The sequence below is a fragment of the Poromitra crassiceps genome, assembly GCF_964638095.1.
Source record: "Poromitra crassiceps genome assembly, chromosome: 13".
Taxonomy (NCBI): domain Eukaryota; kingdom Metazoa; phylum Chordata; class Actinopteri; order Beryciformes; family Melamphaidae; genus Poromitra; species Poromitra crassiceps.
In genome coordinates, this window is record NC_139644.1 from 37,953,855 (window position 1) to 37,972,503 (window position 18,649).

The following is an 18,649-nucleotide window of genomic DNA, read 5'->3' on the forward strand; positions in this document are numbered from 1 at the left end:
CTGAATACTATAACGTTGGTTGTTTTTCACAAGGGAATGCACAACAGGCGAGACAGACTGCAGATAATGAGGTGAACTTATTTCTGATAGTAGAACTTCAGTCTGGAGGTGGTTTTCCCTCAGTCCCTCAGTCCCTCTCTTCAACAGGAGGCGAGGCGTAATAATCCTTTCACAGGCTGTGTAATGTCAAAGGGGCTAGAGACACACAAGCTGACACAGCGGTGTGGAGTTGAGAGCACATTTTCGGGCTGTGCCAAGACAGCAACAGACTAGCAACGGAAATACAGCAATTTACTTTCAGAATAAAGGTATTCAAATTCTCACCTTTGGAGAAAAAAGGTATTTCAATGAATGAAACCGCAAATCTTGTATCAAAATACTGATGTTAAGATTACATATGGAGTGAAACTGTGGCTATAAAGCACTACTCAAAATCCATAAGGTTAACGTTACAATGAGTTTTATTTTGAAAGCCATGAAGCGGATGACCTACTTTTGCATTCTGGCTGACCTGTCGCTCATAAATGATGTTTTTTTGTTTTTGTTTTTTTAACTAAAATGAACTAATCGTGAACTGAACTGCACATTTTTCGGGACTGGGCGTTTAGTTCAAAGTTCAAAATTGCGAACTATTAACGTGAACTAGGTCATTTTAATCTGCGTGAGCTGAACTTTGAGCTAGCTCTTGTGAAGTGTGAACTTGCACAACACTGCAAATATGCTACAAATCTTTTAAACCTGCCGCAGGTGTAGTGACAGGACAGGAGTGTAAACACGCAACGTCAAACGGCCCGGTGCCGCTTCGTCATCGTTAGGGAACGGTAAAAAAAAATAATAATAATACCGATAGGAGCACCGAACGTCCAAGACCTTATCAATACTCCTCGTACCGACCAATCAGGAACCGGTACCAAACAATACCAGTGCTCGGTACGCATCCCTATCCATCTATGGTGCAATTCATTCAACACTGCAGGGCTGCGACCTGACCATTTTTTGTGAGTGTGCGAGTTCAAAGTTGACATGGTCGCACGATGACCATTAAGCTGCGTTAACGCGACTTTGCTAATTTGCGCGAATGACGAATGACGCTGTGCAGATGATGAGATATTGGATTGGATAAATGTATGTGTTATACAATCCATTTTCTAAATTGTTATTTAGTAACGTGATTTTAACGAAAAAGGCGCTGTGGATGTGTGTGTGTGTGTGTACCATTCCATCGTCGTCGTCGCGGGGGGAGTAGGTGAGGGTACTGGAAGAGGAGGGAGTTCTGCGGTGCTGCTTGTAGCTGCTGGAGCCCTCTGCTGGACACATGGAAGGAAAAGACCCCAAACTTACCAGATCTATTCACCTGATGCAGCCGTGCACACTCGACCCATTGTGTCACGACTTCCTGTTCAAAACGCCGGCTGTTTTACCTGCTCAAACTAGTCTGACTCACCTGGTCAAACCTAGTTTGACTCACATATGAGTCAGACTAGGTTTATGAGTCACAGGAAGGGTAAACCCAATCAGAACTTCCGATTGTGTTTACACTTCCTGTTAAGTCTCTCAAGCCAGACTGTCTTCTTCTACATAAACTTTTAACTTCACATAAACATTCTAAATTGCCCCCAGCTTACTTCCTGTTGCAGTGATACAGTAGCTGACAGGAAATAAGCAGCATGCCGTAAACCGCTCTTAGCTGCTGTAAAATCACTGTTAAAGCACAGCCTCACACAATTCAATGAAAACAGTCTAAAATCAAAGCATCATTCATATGCATCGCACAAGCCATATGGAGAACTCAGTGCCTGTCATGTGACAAGAAAAATCATAGGAACGCTTAAAAAACAATGAAGAATTCAGGAAAGGAAAAATGATGATCAGCACTTTGCAGATGCAAAGTAAAGACTCTGTGTGTGTGTGTGTGTGTGTGTGTGTGTGCGTGTGCGTGTGCGTGTGCGTCTCAGTCTCACCTTTAGCTCCAGCAGCCACGGCTGAGAAGGTGGGGCCAAACGAGGCCTCCATCCTGGTCTGTAGCGAAGACAGGAAGGATTGATGGACGCATGGATTGATGAATGGAAGGATGGGTGAAGAGAGGGAGGCAGGATACATTTCAAAGAGAGAGGAGCGAAGGAAAGGAAGGGGGTTAAAAGTCACGATCGATCGGCTGTTTCAAATAAAGACCAAACTCACCTGAATGAGGCTACATTTAACTAAAATAGTCATATGAACCCCATCAAATACTTGTGAACGTTATTACACGAACGAATACATCAGCTGCCATCCTCCTCCCAGTAAATCTCATAAAAGTAACTTGCTTTCGCATGCGCGCGCACACACACACACACACAACAATGGACTTTAATGAAAATCGTGATCCTTCTCGGAGTGTCTCTCACCCCGCTGCTGGAGTCTGCTGGGGGGGTGGAGGGGCTGCTGGAGGGGCTGGCAGCGCCTGAGGCGGCTCCTTCAGGGTACGGGTTGTAGTGAGAGGTCTCACTGCTGCTCATAACAGGAAAACACTCGGTGCACAGAAGCAGCAGCTAGCTCCACACGGTGCACAGAAGCAGCAGCTAGCTCCACACGGTGCACAGAACCAGCAGCTAGCTCCACACGGTGCACAGAACCAGCAGCTAGCTCCACCGCCGGGGCTGGGGAGAGAAGGAAGGATGGACGGAAGAGAGAGAGAGCGGTAAAGGGGAGGAGGTGTTGTGAGAAAGATACAGGGGGAATTAGTCAAGATTTCATGTGAATTTATCACTGCAAAGGTTCATTTCCTCGTTGAATCTCAGGTTTCCACATCTGCCCCTTTTTCAGATTTGCAAGTAACCTTAATTTAATGTTAGGAGCTCGTAATAGTAAAATAATAGCACTGCAGAACCCCGATCGCACGTAAAACAGCATAGCTGTGGCCAAACACATAACTTGAAACAGACAGAGCCCACATACTCAATTTTATATACTGTAGATAAGCAAAACATCCAATGTTTAGAGTCAAGTTACAGTTGAAAGTTTGACTCACTTTACTGGCTCAGGATGTAACAACACAATCCAATATAATGATTTGATTCATTTGATTAGATAATTACCTAGATGATAGACTATGGGGCCCACCATACTATAGTTTAATTTGTCCCACCATAGTCTTGTTAATTTTGCTCTCAAAGTGTAGCAGATTGATGCATTTAACTTTAAAATGTAGAAACAATTATTCCGGGGGACTACACCCCCGGACCACCCTAGAGGTCCAAGGTCCGTCCACCCCCAAAAAACTGTTAATGCGAATATGGTGCGTCATAAAATTGTTTTTCCGCACGGTTTAGCTTTGATCAGCTGGATTGTTTTCTATAGTTATTAAAAGTACAATAGGAATTAAACTATCGTGCAAAAGGTGACAGATACCAGGGCAGACACAAAATCATTAAATTAAAGAGCGTGGTGCAGGAAAAAAAAAAATTACAGAATCAAGATTCTTATGAAAATATCCCCAAAAAACTAAAACTAAATTAAAACATGCCCCCAGCGCAGAAATATGGAGAAAAAGGTAGCATTTAATGCACATGTTCAAAAAGCCATCTGTGCAGATGACACCTGTGACGACACTAGAAAACGTCAGAAAACATTCCAAAACACGGTATGATAATTATCGTATTTGTACGATCATTTACCACCAAAACCAGCATTTTGACCCTCTGTCTGGTACGATAGTTTGACACTGCCCAGAATGCATTTTGGCATTGACGGGAGAAAAAGAAAACTCCGCTCCATTTTCCCCCTAAAGGCAACGATTTACTTTCTGTTTAGTTTGGGCTCTATCTATGGTTAATAATAGCGGTGCGCCGATCGATCTGCATGCAATCTGTATGGGCCAATTTTGACCTCAAATATGCGATCGGCTGATTGTAGATATTTCTTTATTGTTGTCGATTGCATAGCCGATCATGCTGCACATGAGAAACATGAGGCAGCCCATTTCTCCGCATAGTTCGTCGTCAGTCAGTGTTTTTTTTTTACTCACCTCCACACTGCACCAAGCAGAGTGTCAACACGCGCCTGAATCACACAAATCAGCCGGTGACTTGAGCAGAGAGAAGTTACCTCCAGTCCTCCCGCCTACCGAGGCATTTGCGTGGTGTTAATTCCGCGTTTGAACCATATTTGCGTGTATCCTTGTAATGTTAATAGCTCCGGTTAGCTTTAGCTGCTTTAGCTTATAACTCTATAAAATAGTTTCCTTGGGTCAAAGTTATTTTTCTTGTGTAACAGGGAAATCCCGGAATAGAGTATTTTTGTTGAGTGAACTGAACTGCATTGAACTGGTAACATGGAAATCCCGAAGCAGAACAGTTTTGTTCCTTTATCCTTTATAAACTGAACTGAGGGAACTGGACTGAAGTATAAAGAACATTCTTCTAGCTGTTTAGTTCCCCAGTCTTGTGCCCCAATTATCTCACACACAAAAAATCATGTTGGCGGTTTCCTTTAGCCTACACAATATAAAATATTGATGTAGAAAAAGAGAAAATGTGCTGCACTTTCATGCATGAAATGTAGGCCTCTATGTCAAATTGAAACTGTTTTATAATAGACTGCTATAGCTGCTTTAAAAAAAATCTGTGATCTGTGATCGGTCGGGCAGATATTTCTCATAGGCGATCAGCGATCTCGACGGGCGGACAGACGGTCGGCGTATGGAGGTAATGTTCCGAGGGAACATTTATTGATTATTGTGTATTAAAATTGTCACAGGTGTTATTGCTAGATTTGTGGGTTTTTATGTGCGCGTGCCAGATGCCTCACAAAAAACAGTCTAGATGCAATTAGACAATCCAAATTGCTAGATAAAAGTCCCACATATTAATGCAAAGTGGTGTCTAACCTGCATCATTCTCTTTAAGTGCTCTATTTTGGGATGAAAAAGGTGACTGTCACCTAAAGGTGACTAGTTTTGCATCCCTGCAAGTGAGACTCAATTCAGCCAACACAAGCAGTTCAGAATTAACACCATGTTCCTGGCTCAAAAATGTTACAATTGTACATATCCATCATCCATGTCATTGGGATTTCCAAAATGATATCAACAACACACAGACACACAGCTGAAGCAGCAAAAACCTGTTAGCTTATAGCTTACAGCTAACGTTAGCTGTCTGAATCCCAAGTTTGAGGGCAGCACTGGTCCAAACAAGTCTCGTCAACACGTCACCAACTGATAATGGTAGGTGAAGTGACAAACATCAAGTTAGGCTGACTGATTGGGCTAACCCAATTAAGTCCTGGCTACTGGCTCTCTGCCAGAGAGCGAGAGAGAGAGGATAGATTGAATTTGAGAGAGAGAGGCCAAAACCAGTGACCCAGACAACAAACGACTGGTGTAAACAGAAAGGCATGCGGGCTGTCAGCTCATAGGTTGCAGAAACTGCCTATATAACACTGGGCAGCAGTCAGGACTGCGACTGCGTTCTCTGTTCACAGCCTGGCTGCCTGGAGGTTCCCGTCAAGGGGAGCCTGGAAGGGGAGGGGGGAACACGGGCAAACACACACCACGGAACGAACCCAAGTTGCATCCTGGCAGCTAACGTTCAATGTTCGCACGCCAACGTAAACAGTTAACAATAGCTTTACTACTACTAAACGAACAGACCACAGACAGCGCAGTATCCACATCTTGTCAAAACCCTTTACTACTGCGATCATTAGCTCGCTTTAAGTGGCTTGTTTGCTAGCTTAGCTCTAACCCTATTAGCAATCACTTCGCTTACGATCTTTAGCTAACTCCACTGAAGCCAGTCTCGCGTTGGCTCCAACACAGAAAATAAACTCCAGTTGTAGTCAAACATGATCATTCTTACGGTTAGCAGATTTGGCTTTGGTTTAGCTTGTGGTCTTCTTACCATTATTTTTTGCAACAGCGCAGCAGTCTGCAACGAATTCCTCTAATCTTCCTCCCTCCCTCTCACGCCTCAAACAACGCGCGGTGTCTTGTGGGACATGTAGTAGGCTTGCGCCGGTGTCCTTTTGGAAACGGAACACCGCCTGCAGGTTACTGGACTGCATCACCCACAAGCCACTTCGCCGAACTGCCATTGGACCCGGTTCTGTCAGTAAATTCCGTAAACCAACTGCAAGCGGACAATTCCCAATTAAACCACATTTTCACCGGGGTCGCATTGTTATTGGTTCTGGGAGAAACCGAGCCATAATGCGACAGCCACCATGAGATTTGACGGTTGACGCACGTGTCCGGTGGTGTGATGGAGAAAATGGAACTACAGTGACCGTACCTACGTGTGCGTTCCCATTCTCGGTCCCCGGTCACCCCTCAGATCAACTCAAATGTCCAAAGATAATGGTCGTTGTCATCATCATATAGCCAGAGCCCAGAGCTATTCAAGTTAACCCTTCTAAACCTATGGCTGCTTAATTGGCATTTCTCAAAGTCCCTCAAGAATCTACAGTCAGTAGGGGAGACCAGTGTAGGTTGTGACTTGTCACATGACTAATCAATGCCTCCAGGTAGCAGGCAATCAAGGTAATTGATGTAGGATAAGTCACACATATTATAGCGTTAGAATAATTCATCATTAAAATAATTCCACGATTACATTTAGGCTGCAGGTCAGCTAAAATGGGCCACTTTTTTGGTAATTAAATATGCATTAGATATGCATGAGATCTAAATGATAGACTTTTCTTGCTTGGTCTTTAGCTGGGCCTCCTCCATATCCAAAGCATGCTTCTCTTCCAATCTTTGAACTTTAGTGCTCAGAGCAGCACGTTCAGCCTCTAAAAAGGGCAGGCAGCTGCTGCTGTAGATCTAGACTAGAGCTACGTGATGCATTATTAGCAACCTGTGCTTGGACACTTGAGATTCAAGATTATTTGAATAGCCAGTGATTAAACATGTTACAAAGGAGTAATTTGTCTTTGTGCAGTATGCAGCGCAGCAATCACACCTTTAAACCTTTAAAGTGACATATAGTGGAGTCCATGTAAATGTCCAGTAAGTCCTCAAGTGACGTCTAATAGGGGGATGGGGTGGGGGGTTGTGTCCCTGATAATGTCCATGTAAAAGTCAATGTAAGATGTCAAGTAAAATCCTTGAAGTGTCTGTGGGATAATGTCCATTGGAAGGGGAGGGGCCAGTTGATGCACTTTGGAATTTTAATTTTTCTTTGGAATTCTAATTTTTTACAGAATTCTTCTTTGGAATTCTTCAGAATTCCACATTTTCTTCTGAATTCTTTTTATGCCTCCGCCGGCGATAGCCAGGCCGGAGGCATTATGGTTTCAGGTTGTCAGTCATGGGCGGAGTTAATGGGGGGGCCAGGTCCCCCCAGTAGTAAAAAAGAAAGAAAAAAAAAGCTCACCATTGTAAATCTCCATTTCACTGTCTGGCTGAATATGATCATACAATTTATATCCACTTTGACAAGCATCACAGGTATCTCTCTTTGCTAAAGCTGTGACAGGGGGGCCTCTGACAGGGCCTTGCTGCAGCCGCCCCCTCCCTCTGGAATGCCCTCCCAGCAGTCACATCGGACAGGCCAAAGCTCATTGTCCTTCATACTCATTATGTCATCTTTCCAAAAAAGTCTTCAAAACCCACCTTTTCACTGTTGCTTTTGACCTATAATCTTTTTTCTCTCTCTCTCATCTATTTTATACTTTCTCTCTTCATTAAAGTTGTTTTATCCTGTATTTGTAAAGTGTCTTTGAGCACGGTCAAAAGCAACAGTGAAAAGTGAAGCGCTATATAATATACATTACATTACTAACGATACAATAATGAGTATTAATGTTCTGTAATTCTACTCATATTCTAATATTTATTATATTTCCATTTTTATACTTATTGAACAATAATTAGAGAGAGACCATGATGATGCCAGCCTTAAAATTAGATAATCCTCTAAATCTGCCTTCAAACGGACAAATTTTCAAATGTAAAATGGCCATTTTTTTTTGCATCTGGCTCCTGCAGAAGTGCCCCCCCCCCAAAGCTAAAAGTCAAATTGTCTGCCTATGTTGTCCGTCCATCCATCCGTCCAATGTTCATTAACACAATATCTCAGGAACGCCTTGACCGAATTTCTTCCAATTTGGCTCAAACGTCCACTTGGACCCCTGGATGAACTGATTAGATTTTGGTGGTCAAAGGTCAAAGTTAAAGGTCACTGTGACCTCACAAATGCCATTTACAGGCTCGTTGCCGCGATATCTCAGGAACGCCTTGAAGGAATTTCTTTCAATTTGGCTCAAACGTCGACTTGGACTCAAGGATGAACTGATTACATTTTGGTGATGAAAGGTCAAAGTTCAAGGTCACTGTGACCTCACGACCGCTCATTTTTTTGCTCGTTAATGTGATATCTCAGGAATTTAAGACTGTTTTAAGATATTGGATTTAAGATAGATACCCGACAGATATAATTTTGCATATTTATTGAATTTTTGGGTATGCTGAAAAATCCAAATACCGGATAGCTAACATGTTGAGTGCAAAATTATCACTCTTGAAAACATAAATCTGTTAAAAATCTGGAACTACCTACACAGGCAACTAGGCCAAGAGTCTAGTATTTATCTTATTGTGCTGTGCTGCCCTCTGGTGGAGGGCTTTGGAAGTGCAACTGTCCCTGTTAAAAAAAAAAAAAAAATGAGGCTGAGGACAATGCAGTTTGTATAGAACATTTATTTATTCAGAGCAGATGGCCATAAGATGCAGTCACTGCAAGCACACCACTGTCCACTCGCTACTACACGCACCCGCATACACACACACACACACACACACACACACACACACACACACACACACACACACACACACACACACACAGTGAACAGCAGAGCAAAACACACACACATACAGTCTCTGTCACGCTCTCACACACAGTCACTGCAGAGCAGAAGAGACACTGTTCTGGTTTCTGTTTAGATGCACAATGGGGGGGGGGGGGGGGGGGGTAGCTTGGCTTTTTCTTCTTTTTTAAAGAAAAAAAACAGTACTTTGCTCCACGACACGTTTAACCATCTGTGTTTTTTCACCATCTGGCATCTGCAATAATCAGCTCTAGAGCCCAACCCCCACTTTAAAATAATGCTTACAACATGACAGGTGATGAGAAAAGTACAGGAAGGTGGAGGAGAGGATGGTGCTTTAACAAAAAGGGCAGAGGCTGATGGTCCATTCCATTTGTATTGGGAAGTAGGGATATCCCAGTTGAGTGACGAGTTGACCGCGTTCCATTAAAACAGTGGAGAAACCAGCCAGGGTAGCTCTATAGCCAGGCTAGCCATGGTTAGCAATAACATTTTGATATAACACATTTCGCAGTGTTTTGCACATACAAACACTGTAGCAACATGTCCACAGAAGTACTAATAAACAATATTTACTACAACTTTTACTACTGTTGAAGCGTGGACCTGCCATTTGGATTTTGAGGTCGGGGCTCTTGAGGCTTGAGGGAATCCGAGGTCAGGTGACATCACACTTCCTGACCTTTGAACCGGGAGATTCCTAGTTCCCAATACAAATGGAACATGGCATTCTACCCCTTTCCCAAGGGTCCAACCAGGTGTCCCAGGTTGATTTTGGGTATGAAAAGCATAACCCAGGTTAACACCTCAAGAGGTGGGTCAGACCAGGGTTGATTTCAGTGCGAATGGCACAACCCCAAGTTGCTATTTGCTATGCTAATATGCTAGGCCTAATTGTTATGCATCTCTCAAGGGTCGCGACCCAGGTCCTATCTGAATTGTCATGAACAGGGATGCACCCCGTGTTGACTGACTTGGTGTGAATTGACAAAAGAAGGACTGAACATGAGTCAAGTAACCCTGGTCCGACCCTGGCCGTTGGTCTGGAAGTGGTTTTATACTTACACATTTACACACTTGGGGGGGGTCACTATGATTACTTGGGTTTTCAGTATGATGATCTTAATGTGTCAAGAGGGGAAGGGAGGGGCATCATTTTTAAGTTAACACATAATAGATCAAAAAGAGAGAGAGAGAACGATCCCCATATATTGTACATACATACCCATCTACTGGATACTGCAGTCAGACCAAAAAAAACACAAAGCAAGGCACATGTTTCAAAGACAAGAAAATCAACATCACATAAAGAAATACAAATGAACAGAACTGAACAATAGGAATGATGTATTATACACATTTTGCCACACCTGGACACACAAAAAATTATAACAAATATATCCCAACATATCCTACAAGAATTCATCTCGGACCACTAAAGCATGGAGAAGCAAACTCGATTTGACACTCAGATTAGATCTGTTTAAGGTTTTTTGAAAAATAGCCTTCAGGATGATGCACACATCATAAATATTTTTTTTTATTTTTTTTTGCAAATATCCATATATATATCATCTCTATATGATCATAATTTAAATACCACAACTATTATTCTCTTGACTTATTCATTTATGTAAGAAGAGCGGCTGCTATGGGAACTGTTTCGGCTTTTTTGGCCACTTTGGGAACCCTTACTTTGCGCTGAAGCTCTCTGGCTTCACAGATAGTTTGCCCGTCTCTCGCTGGCAACACACTGTAATGGTCACCATGGTTACGAGGATGGAGGTGATGGGGATGTAGATTGTCATGGCAACATGGGGGAGGGGCTGGAAGATTGTGAGACCAGACAGAAGAGAGAGAGAGAGAGATGTGAAGGTGTAAGTTAGTTCATCCTATCAGATTGCCTGTTCTATTTGTGCAAGTGTGGAGTGTTCCGTTCCCCCGGTGGTTTTATTTCTACTTCCTGGAACAAAAACATGCAGGGTTCCCATGGGCCTTGAAACTAATAAGTAAAAAAAAAACACAGTTAAAAAAAATGCATGGATAGCTCTCAAAGTATTTGATTTTGTTTTAGTCAAAAATAAGTTTTTCTTCTTGTTCCGTCAGTTGGATGTTTGAGCTTCACTGTGCAGAATGACGTCTGTTTGACACTAGAAGGCTGTTTTCACATTCGTCTGCTCACTGAAAATCCCATTTTAGGGGGCGGGGCCTACAAGCATGATTTGTGACATCACAAATAGTTTGGAAGCCAATCCCGCTCCAATATTTCACTTTCAAAAAATTGTGTTGTGGAAACTTGAAGTCTCCAGTTTTATATCCCATCACTCTATCATCAGCACTGCACCCCCTGAGGAACATCAATGTTTTCACGTTAAAGATCTCACTACTGGAATAAGGCGGAGGGGTTCCGTGCGGCGCACAATTGCTCAACTGCGCATGCACAGAGCAGTGCGAGAAGCTAGAAATGAGTGCGCGAAGCTCGCAAATATTTCTGGTCAGAGTAAAACATGAAGTCTAATTTCATATCTTATCCCAAAACATGCCAACTTCACCAAACGAGACATTGAAAGTCATTGAAAAGCCCTTGTTGTTGTTTCTGACGTCCAGGTGAGATGTGCTGCTCGGTGACGTTAGCCAGAGCTGGAAGAGCAGTCGCTTTCAGGACGGATTTGAAACTGTCGTGGTGTAGAATACTCTAGTGCTGCTTGTGCATTGTGCAGAGCCCAAGCTCAGCCTAACCTTTGACCCTAAACTGACCTGACTGGCTCTTCCTGAAAAAACGGTCCCACGATGAGACCGTGCTGCTCCTGACCCTCACACTCCCTCTTCCTTGATAAATCCTCCTCCCCCCCAAACTCCTTTCGTCCTCACAACCTTCCTCCGCTTCCCAAATACACCTGCTCGAACCTTCATCCCCTTTAATGAACACTTCACCTCAAAGTGACAATTCAATCATTATCCACTCACCCCCCATCACCACTCACCCCCCATCACCACTCACCCCCCATCACCACTCACCCCCCATCACCACTCACCCCCCATCACACCAATGGGAGGTCTGGTGAAGTGTTTTGAGTCCATAAAGCAGCCCTGGAGCTTCACAGGAAAACATTCTCCCTGAACAACTGAAGTAAATGGTGACTAGTTTTCAAACATAAAAAAAAGGGGGCTTGGCGTAATCAACGTCTCCAAGATGCCAAGTTGCCTTGAAAAGACGTTATTTACGTCACTGAAGCTACTTGGCTCCAAGCGACGTACGTCGATGGATGGATCGCTTGTTAACTAGTCATTCAAGTTAGGTTTTTACTGAAATAAGTCCACATTTACCTACAAAATAGGTTCCAAGTTAAACAGTGGCTCCTAACATTATTTTATTTTTAAAATATCATCCATGTTGCTTGTCCTACACCTACAAACAAGGCTTATTTTAAATTGTGTATTTTTATGAGAGAGTTCGGCATGAGCGTTAAGTTAAGAGGCTATTCAGTTGGGGCGAGCTTGCAGCACATTCAGCGGACACACCCCCCAGCATTTCAGAGCAGCGATACTGCTTATTATTATTATTATAATATTATACTATATTATATTATTACTGCTTATTGTTTCATGAATTTGAATTAGATTTTTTGTAATCATTCAAATTTGACTGGGTCGTTAATAACACATTCTTCTGTGGCGTGACAAACTCAGAACACTTATTTATGTTTGCTTTACACGGACCTCACTGGCCAAAGAAAAGATTGCTTTTGGAATTATTTTGTGCTCTGTTTTTTCTTGGGCAGCCCTCAATCCAATGTTGGGTCCCTAAAATTGGTAGGACCATTTTCTTTATTGAGTGTTTCATAGGTTCCTAGTAGAGGATGGGTCAAATGCAGTCGATCAATTTCCCCACAGGGACATAATGATAACATAACGTAACGTAACGTAACGTAACATAACGTAACGTAACGTAACGTAACGTAACGTAACGTAACGTAACGTAACGTAACGTAACGTAGTTTACCATAGCTTCACTCGTCACCATAGTACTGTAATCTATGATTTTCTGGCACGGTTTACAAAGTTACTTAGTTCCCCAATTTATCAGTCGGCCTGCACCATAGTTTGTACCATGATCAAAATATGAAACCAGAATTGCCCCCCCCCCCCTTTTTTTTTATTTCATAGATAATAACATTGGATATTTTGATACTAGGCATCTCGCACGCTACGCGTGCTTGAGTCCTACTGTAGGCTTGCCCGCTGTGCGGGCTCGCCAGCCCTGCGTGGCCTTGCCTGCTCTATTGGCACACACGTGTTGCTCACATGTTATTGCCACATGCGCGCGGATGTGTGTGTGTGCCCCTTAAGTTTACATCAGTGCATATGACCTCATCACCGATGTCATAAGATGATTTTGCTCTTATGACATCACTGATGATATCATCGGTCTTATCACAATGCCTATGACATCATCAGTGGGACAAAAATTGAAACAGAGAACAGATAACAGACAGAGACCAGTGCCCACTCGCTCCCTTTTATATAAGAAGATAATTGGAATTGTCCCCGGTTTTTATTTCAGAAATCTGCTCATCGACGCTCTTTTCCTGTGACGCTCCAGGACTGATTTGTGCACTGAAAAACTTCACCCAATAATGACGGAGATTTCATTTTTGGGTGAACTGTTCCATTAAAACCCAGGGAAAAAAGAGGAAAAAGAAAAAAGCAACAAAAAGAAGAAAGAAACATCACTCTCTCTCGCTAACTCACATTGTGCAGGCTCCTGTGTGTGTGTGTGTGTGTGTGTGTGTGTGTGTGTGTGTGTGTGTGTGCAAGCTGACTGTGCAGGCTTTTGTGCTTCTGTGTGAGGGTGAGGAGTGAGCGCGGAGGAAAGCAGGGTGCCTGGATGCAGCCGGGGCGGGGGGGGGGGGGGGGGGTTCATATGCCTTTCTGGTGCACACACACACGCACGCACGCACACACACACACACAACACACATAACACACACACACACACACACACACACACACACACACACACACACACACGCACGCACGCACATCTATCACACTGTTCCACACACCTCAGGAGCAGAAGAGTCTGATTTGGTCATAGATTAAAATTTCCACCAAGTCATTTACATCATCACAACACCAGAGGGCACCATTCCACACAGAACCAAGACATCAAACCAAAGAGCTAAAGATTCATATTATCGATATATTATATATTACTGTGCTAATGCAGGACTTTTTCAGTAGATATAAACTCTCCATGCTTACAATGTACACATACCATACTATGATTCATTACACAGTTCAATCAAATGTTTGTTCGTCATAAGAGTTCTTCAGTCGCTAAAGATTTTCATTCTCCTCCATTTTGTCTCACCACCTTGTGATTTTGAATTATTATTATTTTTTTGCTCCTTCTTTCTCCGTCAGTCGTTTTTGGTCCTTTATATTTCCACTCGTCTTCAGCGTCTCTCTCTCTTCTTCACTCTGTCGTGAGGTCGTCGCATTGTAGGTCAGGCCGCATTTCTGTCCGAGCCTGTGGTACTGCATCATCAGCATCTTCATCATCAATAGCGAAAGAGAGGAAGAGGAGAGCTTTTCCGCTTCTCCAGAGTGGCGACGGACAATGAGAAAGGATGGAGGAGAGAGAGAGAGAGAGAGAGAGAGAGAGAGAGAGAGAGAGAGAGAGAGAGAGAGAGAGAGGCGTATTGCCGGTTGTGCCTTCTGAGTCACTCCCGAGACACGGCGACCGGTTGTCATGGTTACTCCAACATGGCGTCCAGCTGGTCGGCGAGGTCGTCAAACATGCTGCCGATGTCGTCGAGGATGCTGACTGTGGTCTTCTGCTCGGCCACGGAGCTACACACACACACACACACACACACACACACACACACACACACACACACACACACACACACACACACACACACACACACACACACACACACACACACAAAGATAAGCACACAAGAGTTAGATGAAATCATTTTCAACAGAAATCAAAATGAGGTGCATGGTGTGTATCGTTCATGTGTGTGTGTGTGTGTGTGTGTGTGTGAGTGTGTGTGTGTGCGTGTGTGTGTGTGTGGACGAGTGACAGTATCTGTGTGTGTGTGTGTGTGTGTGGATGAGTGACAGTATATGTGTGTGTGTGTGTGTGTGTGTGTGTGTGTGTGTGTGGATGAGTGACAGTATATATGTGTGTGTGTGTGTGTGTGTGTGTGTGTGTGTGTGTGTGTGTGTGTGTGTGTGTGTGTGTGTGTGTGTGGACCATAGATAGTAAATATAATGGATAATGCGAGCTGATTGGGATTTGATATCAGGAAATGAGGCTTGAATCTCCTGCTTCCTGCTCATCGTTGATTGGTTGAATAGTTTAATTCTACACGGAAGTACGGGGAGAGGGGGCGGCTGGCCCTAGCGGCTGCCGGGGGAGTTTCCGAATTTGCCCTGTCTCTCTTATCGCCGTAATGCATTATGGGTAGTCTGCTACTTTGGCTAAAGTTACCGGCTAACATTACTTACTTTACATTGCAGTTAAACGCCACTGAATGACCAAATTGATTTAACTTTTAACCATTTCGAGTAACACTGTTTCCATACGGACCCCCAGCGTTGGTTAGTTGTTTATAACGTGACTATATTTATAACGTTTATAACGTACTCCGGTTTCTGGGCTGAATCCAATGGTCTGAATACAGAGAAGGCTTAAGGCTTTATCTAACGGTATAGATAACGTTAAATGGTCTGCCATGTTATGAACGTTAGATGTATGGTATCTATATAGTTACGTGTGTCTAGTAACATTATTAAAATATCATAAAGTAATGCTATTTTCTGATAATTTGCTTAACTATTACTTGCTATCTGATGCCTTGCGGCACATTGCTGCCTCTACCCGTCGGAAGTATTACTGTTCTTATTATCCGATGTTTGTCGTCAATTTTCCTCGAAATGGGGCTATCATTTAGAAAACGGAGCGCGTGAGAGCATGAAAAAGACTTGAAATTGTTTTTTCAGACCATAAACTAATTTAGAAAGTGTTTATTTAAGACATAGACCGAGAGAGAAGTTGTCTCGTTTCCCATAGAGTTGAATGCATGTTCCTGGGAAGTGCTACACAAACTGCGCCCCCCACTGGCCATTTGAAAGAATGCAATTTCCGCATAGGCTTCAAAAAGAGGGAGGCTGAATTGGGCACTGGTGTGGACGAGTGACTGTATCTGTGTGTGTGTGTGTGTGTGTGTGTGTGCGTGCGTGCGTGCGTGTGTGTGTGTGTGTGCGCGCTCCTTACTCCTCCTGTCGTAGTATCTTCTCCTCCACAGCCTGTAGCGCGGCGGCCAGCGATGCGCTCGTCTCCTCCAGCTTCTGATGCACCAGGGCGTCCACGCCAACCACCGGGCTGACCACGCCCCCCGGCCCCCCGCTGTCCACAGACACACCACCGATGGAGGAGCGGGGGGGCTTGACGGGCGGCGGGGTGGGGCTGGGCGTGGCGGGGGTCTGCGGCGTGGTGGGGGTCTGGGGGGTGTGCGGGCTCTGTGCCAGCGGGCTGGGGGTGTTGGAGGGGGGCGAGCCCCGGGCCGGGGGAGGGGCCGCGGGCTGGGGCGGGGTCGGGGAGGGCGGGCTGGTCAGCGAGTGGATGAGCTTGGACGGTTTGGGAGCGGTGGGCGGTGGCGCCGGTTTGGGCGAGACCGGGGGAGGAATCTTCTTTCCTTCCACTGAGGGGTGAGAGACAGAGAGATAGAGAGAGGGCAGAAAGAGGTTGGAGGAAAAGAGAGCGAGAGAGGGCAGAAAGAGGTTGGAGGAAAAGAGAGCGAGAGAGGGCAGAAAGAGGTTGGAGGAAAAGAGAGCGAGAGAGGCATTAGAGGAAGAGAGTGAAAGTGAGAGAAGACGACAAAATAAAAATAAAAATTGAGAAAAAACAAGCGCAAATTCGCAATAGCTGTGACCACATTATGCAAATTTTCCACCCTACTCTGCCTCTGCCTCTCTGCATTTTGAAATCTGTATACCAATATTGTTATTTTATAACAATTTAATATTATTCCTGATCTGTCTTATCTCAGTTCCAGACCTCTGATGCTCGTCTGCTGGCATACATTAACACAAAGGGCCCTATACAGAATTCCATCACAGTCAGTTCCAAGGCTTAATGCACTATTGTGAATGAGTTCTGTAAATGTGTTTTCACCGGTTTATATAGACCAAATCAGCGGGATGTTTACATTTACTTCCGGGTACCCCTGGGTCCACACATTATAATGGCGGTGAACGGCACAAACTGACATGTTGAAGACAAAAACAGACAAAGAAGACAAAAATGGTTCGTCCGTGTTGTGTTGTTGTTTAATATCATTCATAACAACACTTTCACTAAGGTTAGTGGCGACCAGACTAGCTAATTTACCTGTTGGACCAGACCAGAGTAGACTTGACGCTAAATTAAATTAACGTGGCGTCGGTAGCTCTGTCTGTAACGTTAATGAGTCTGCAAAAAAACAGCGAGTTTGACAGACAAACAAACGTTATTAGCTAGCTAACACTACATAAAACAAACACAGAAGAAAGGCTAGATACGTCGGACAAGCATGTTTACCAACCGTTTAACCATTTAAATTGAAAGTAGTCGGCCGAAAACAACGAGAGGGTTTGACAGCATTTATTTGACAACACGCACATTTAAACCTGCCGCCTTCCCCAAGTGGTACCCGGAAGTAAATTTGTTTACATGGTGACGTCACGGTGATTTGGTCTATTAAATCCTCCCTTCGTTCAAATCTACTTTGAACCAATCTACGTCACAAAATACTTTCTCTTGGTTATCTTACCTCAGTTCAAACCTCACTGCTGCAGTCAGATCCCTTCACTGTACTGTATAACACAATGACGGTCCTATTGTGCTGCCTTTAAATATAAGTTACTGTATTACTGCATTTTATTCAGTTAAAAAGTGAGTGCTGTGTTGGTTCTCGACACAGCTGGCAGAGTGAGTGGTCGAACACACACACACACACACACACACACACACACACACACACACACACACACACACACACACACACACACACACACACACACACACACACACACACACACACACACACACACTCTCTCTCTCCTCATACCTGGGCTTCCAGGTGTCCCAGGGCCTGGCAGGGGGACTCTCTTGTTGGAGGGTGCGTGCGGGGGGGTGTGCGGGCCTCCCTGTCTCTTGATCTGGGCCATGACGGGCTTGGGTGAGACGGGAGGCTTGGGCTTCCTCACCGGCCCTCCTTCCCCCGCCGCTGGAGCTCCCTGGTCCAGGCTGTCCCTGCGGGGGGCGCCGCCGGCGTGCGGGTGGGGCTGAAGCTGCGGTTGGGGCAGAGGCTGTGGCTGGGGTTGCTCCGTCACTCCGGCGTCGGCCACCGGGCGGCGCTTCATGGTGGCCGTCCCGTTCTGGTAGGGCACGGGCTGCGCGGTGTTGGCGTCGTCGGGCGCCGGCTCTCCGTCGGCCCCGAGGTGGGGAAAGCCCTCGGGCTCCTTGTCGCGGCTCTTGGGGCGGCGCTTGACGGTGGACGACTCCTGGAGGGTGAAGCGGGAGCCGTTGGGGTGTGGCTTAGAGCTGCGGGCGCGGCGCTTCAGGGTGGCCGTGGCCTCCACCCTAGAGAGGTCTTCCTGTGTGTAGCCGCCGTCTCCCTGCTGACCCTCGCCGTCTCCCTGCTGACCCTCGCCGTCGCCCGGGGCACCCTCGCCGTCGCCCGGGGCACCCTCGCCGTCGCCCTGCAGACAAACACAAAATAAACACTAACGGAAAATTCATACATTCGTGGCAATTGGCAATTTGTGCACAAAC

At 44.9% G+C, this 18,649-nt stretch overlaps 2 protein-coding genes across 4 annotated transcripts in view; both read right to left on the reverse strand.

Moving 5' to 3' along the window:
- Positions 1 to 5,944, reverse strand: part of traf7 (TNF receptor-associated factor 7) — a 42,172-nt gene extending 36,228 nt beyond the window's left edge. Inside the window, exons 1-4 of one of the 3 annotated variants that reach the window (XM_083648790.1) lie at positions 5,883 to 5,944; positions 2,388 to 2,639; positions 1,962 to 2,019; positions 1,216 to 1,304 (exon numbers count right to left, since the gene is read on the reverse strand). In XM_083648790.1, coding sequence (XP_083504916.1) covers positions 1,216 to 1,304; positions 1,962 to 2,019; positions 2,388 to 2,498 — 258 coding nt within the window. In that variant the 5' untranslated portion in view covers positions 2,499 to 2,639; positions 5,883 to 5,944. Of the gene's footprint in view, positions 1 to 1,215; positions 1,308 to 1,961; positions 2,020 to 2,387; positions 2,640 to 5,750 lie in introns of all 3 variants that reach the window. The other 2 variants (XM_083648788.1, XM_083648789.1) reach the window with 2 other exon arrangements.
- An 8,629-nt stretch (positions 5,945 to 14,573) lies between these two features.
- caskin1 (CASK interacting protein 1) overlaps positions 14,574 to 18,649 on the reverse strand; it is a gene marked incomplete at both ends in the record, with an annotated part of 215,848 nt that continues 211,772 nt past the window's right edge. The window contains 3 exon segments of the mRNA XM_083650077.1: positions 14,574 to 14,670; positions 16,109 to 16,535; positions 17,943 to 18,600. Of these exon segments, the coding sequence (XP_083506203.1) occupies positions 14,574 to 14,670; positions 16,109 to 16,535; positions 17,943 to 18,600 (1,182 nt within the window).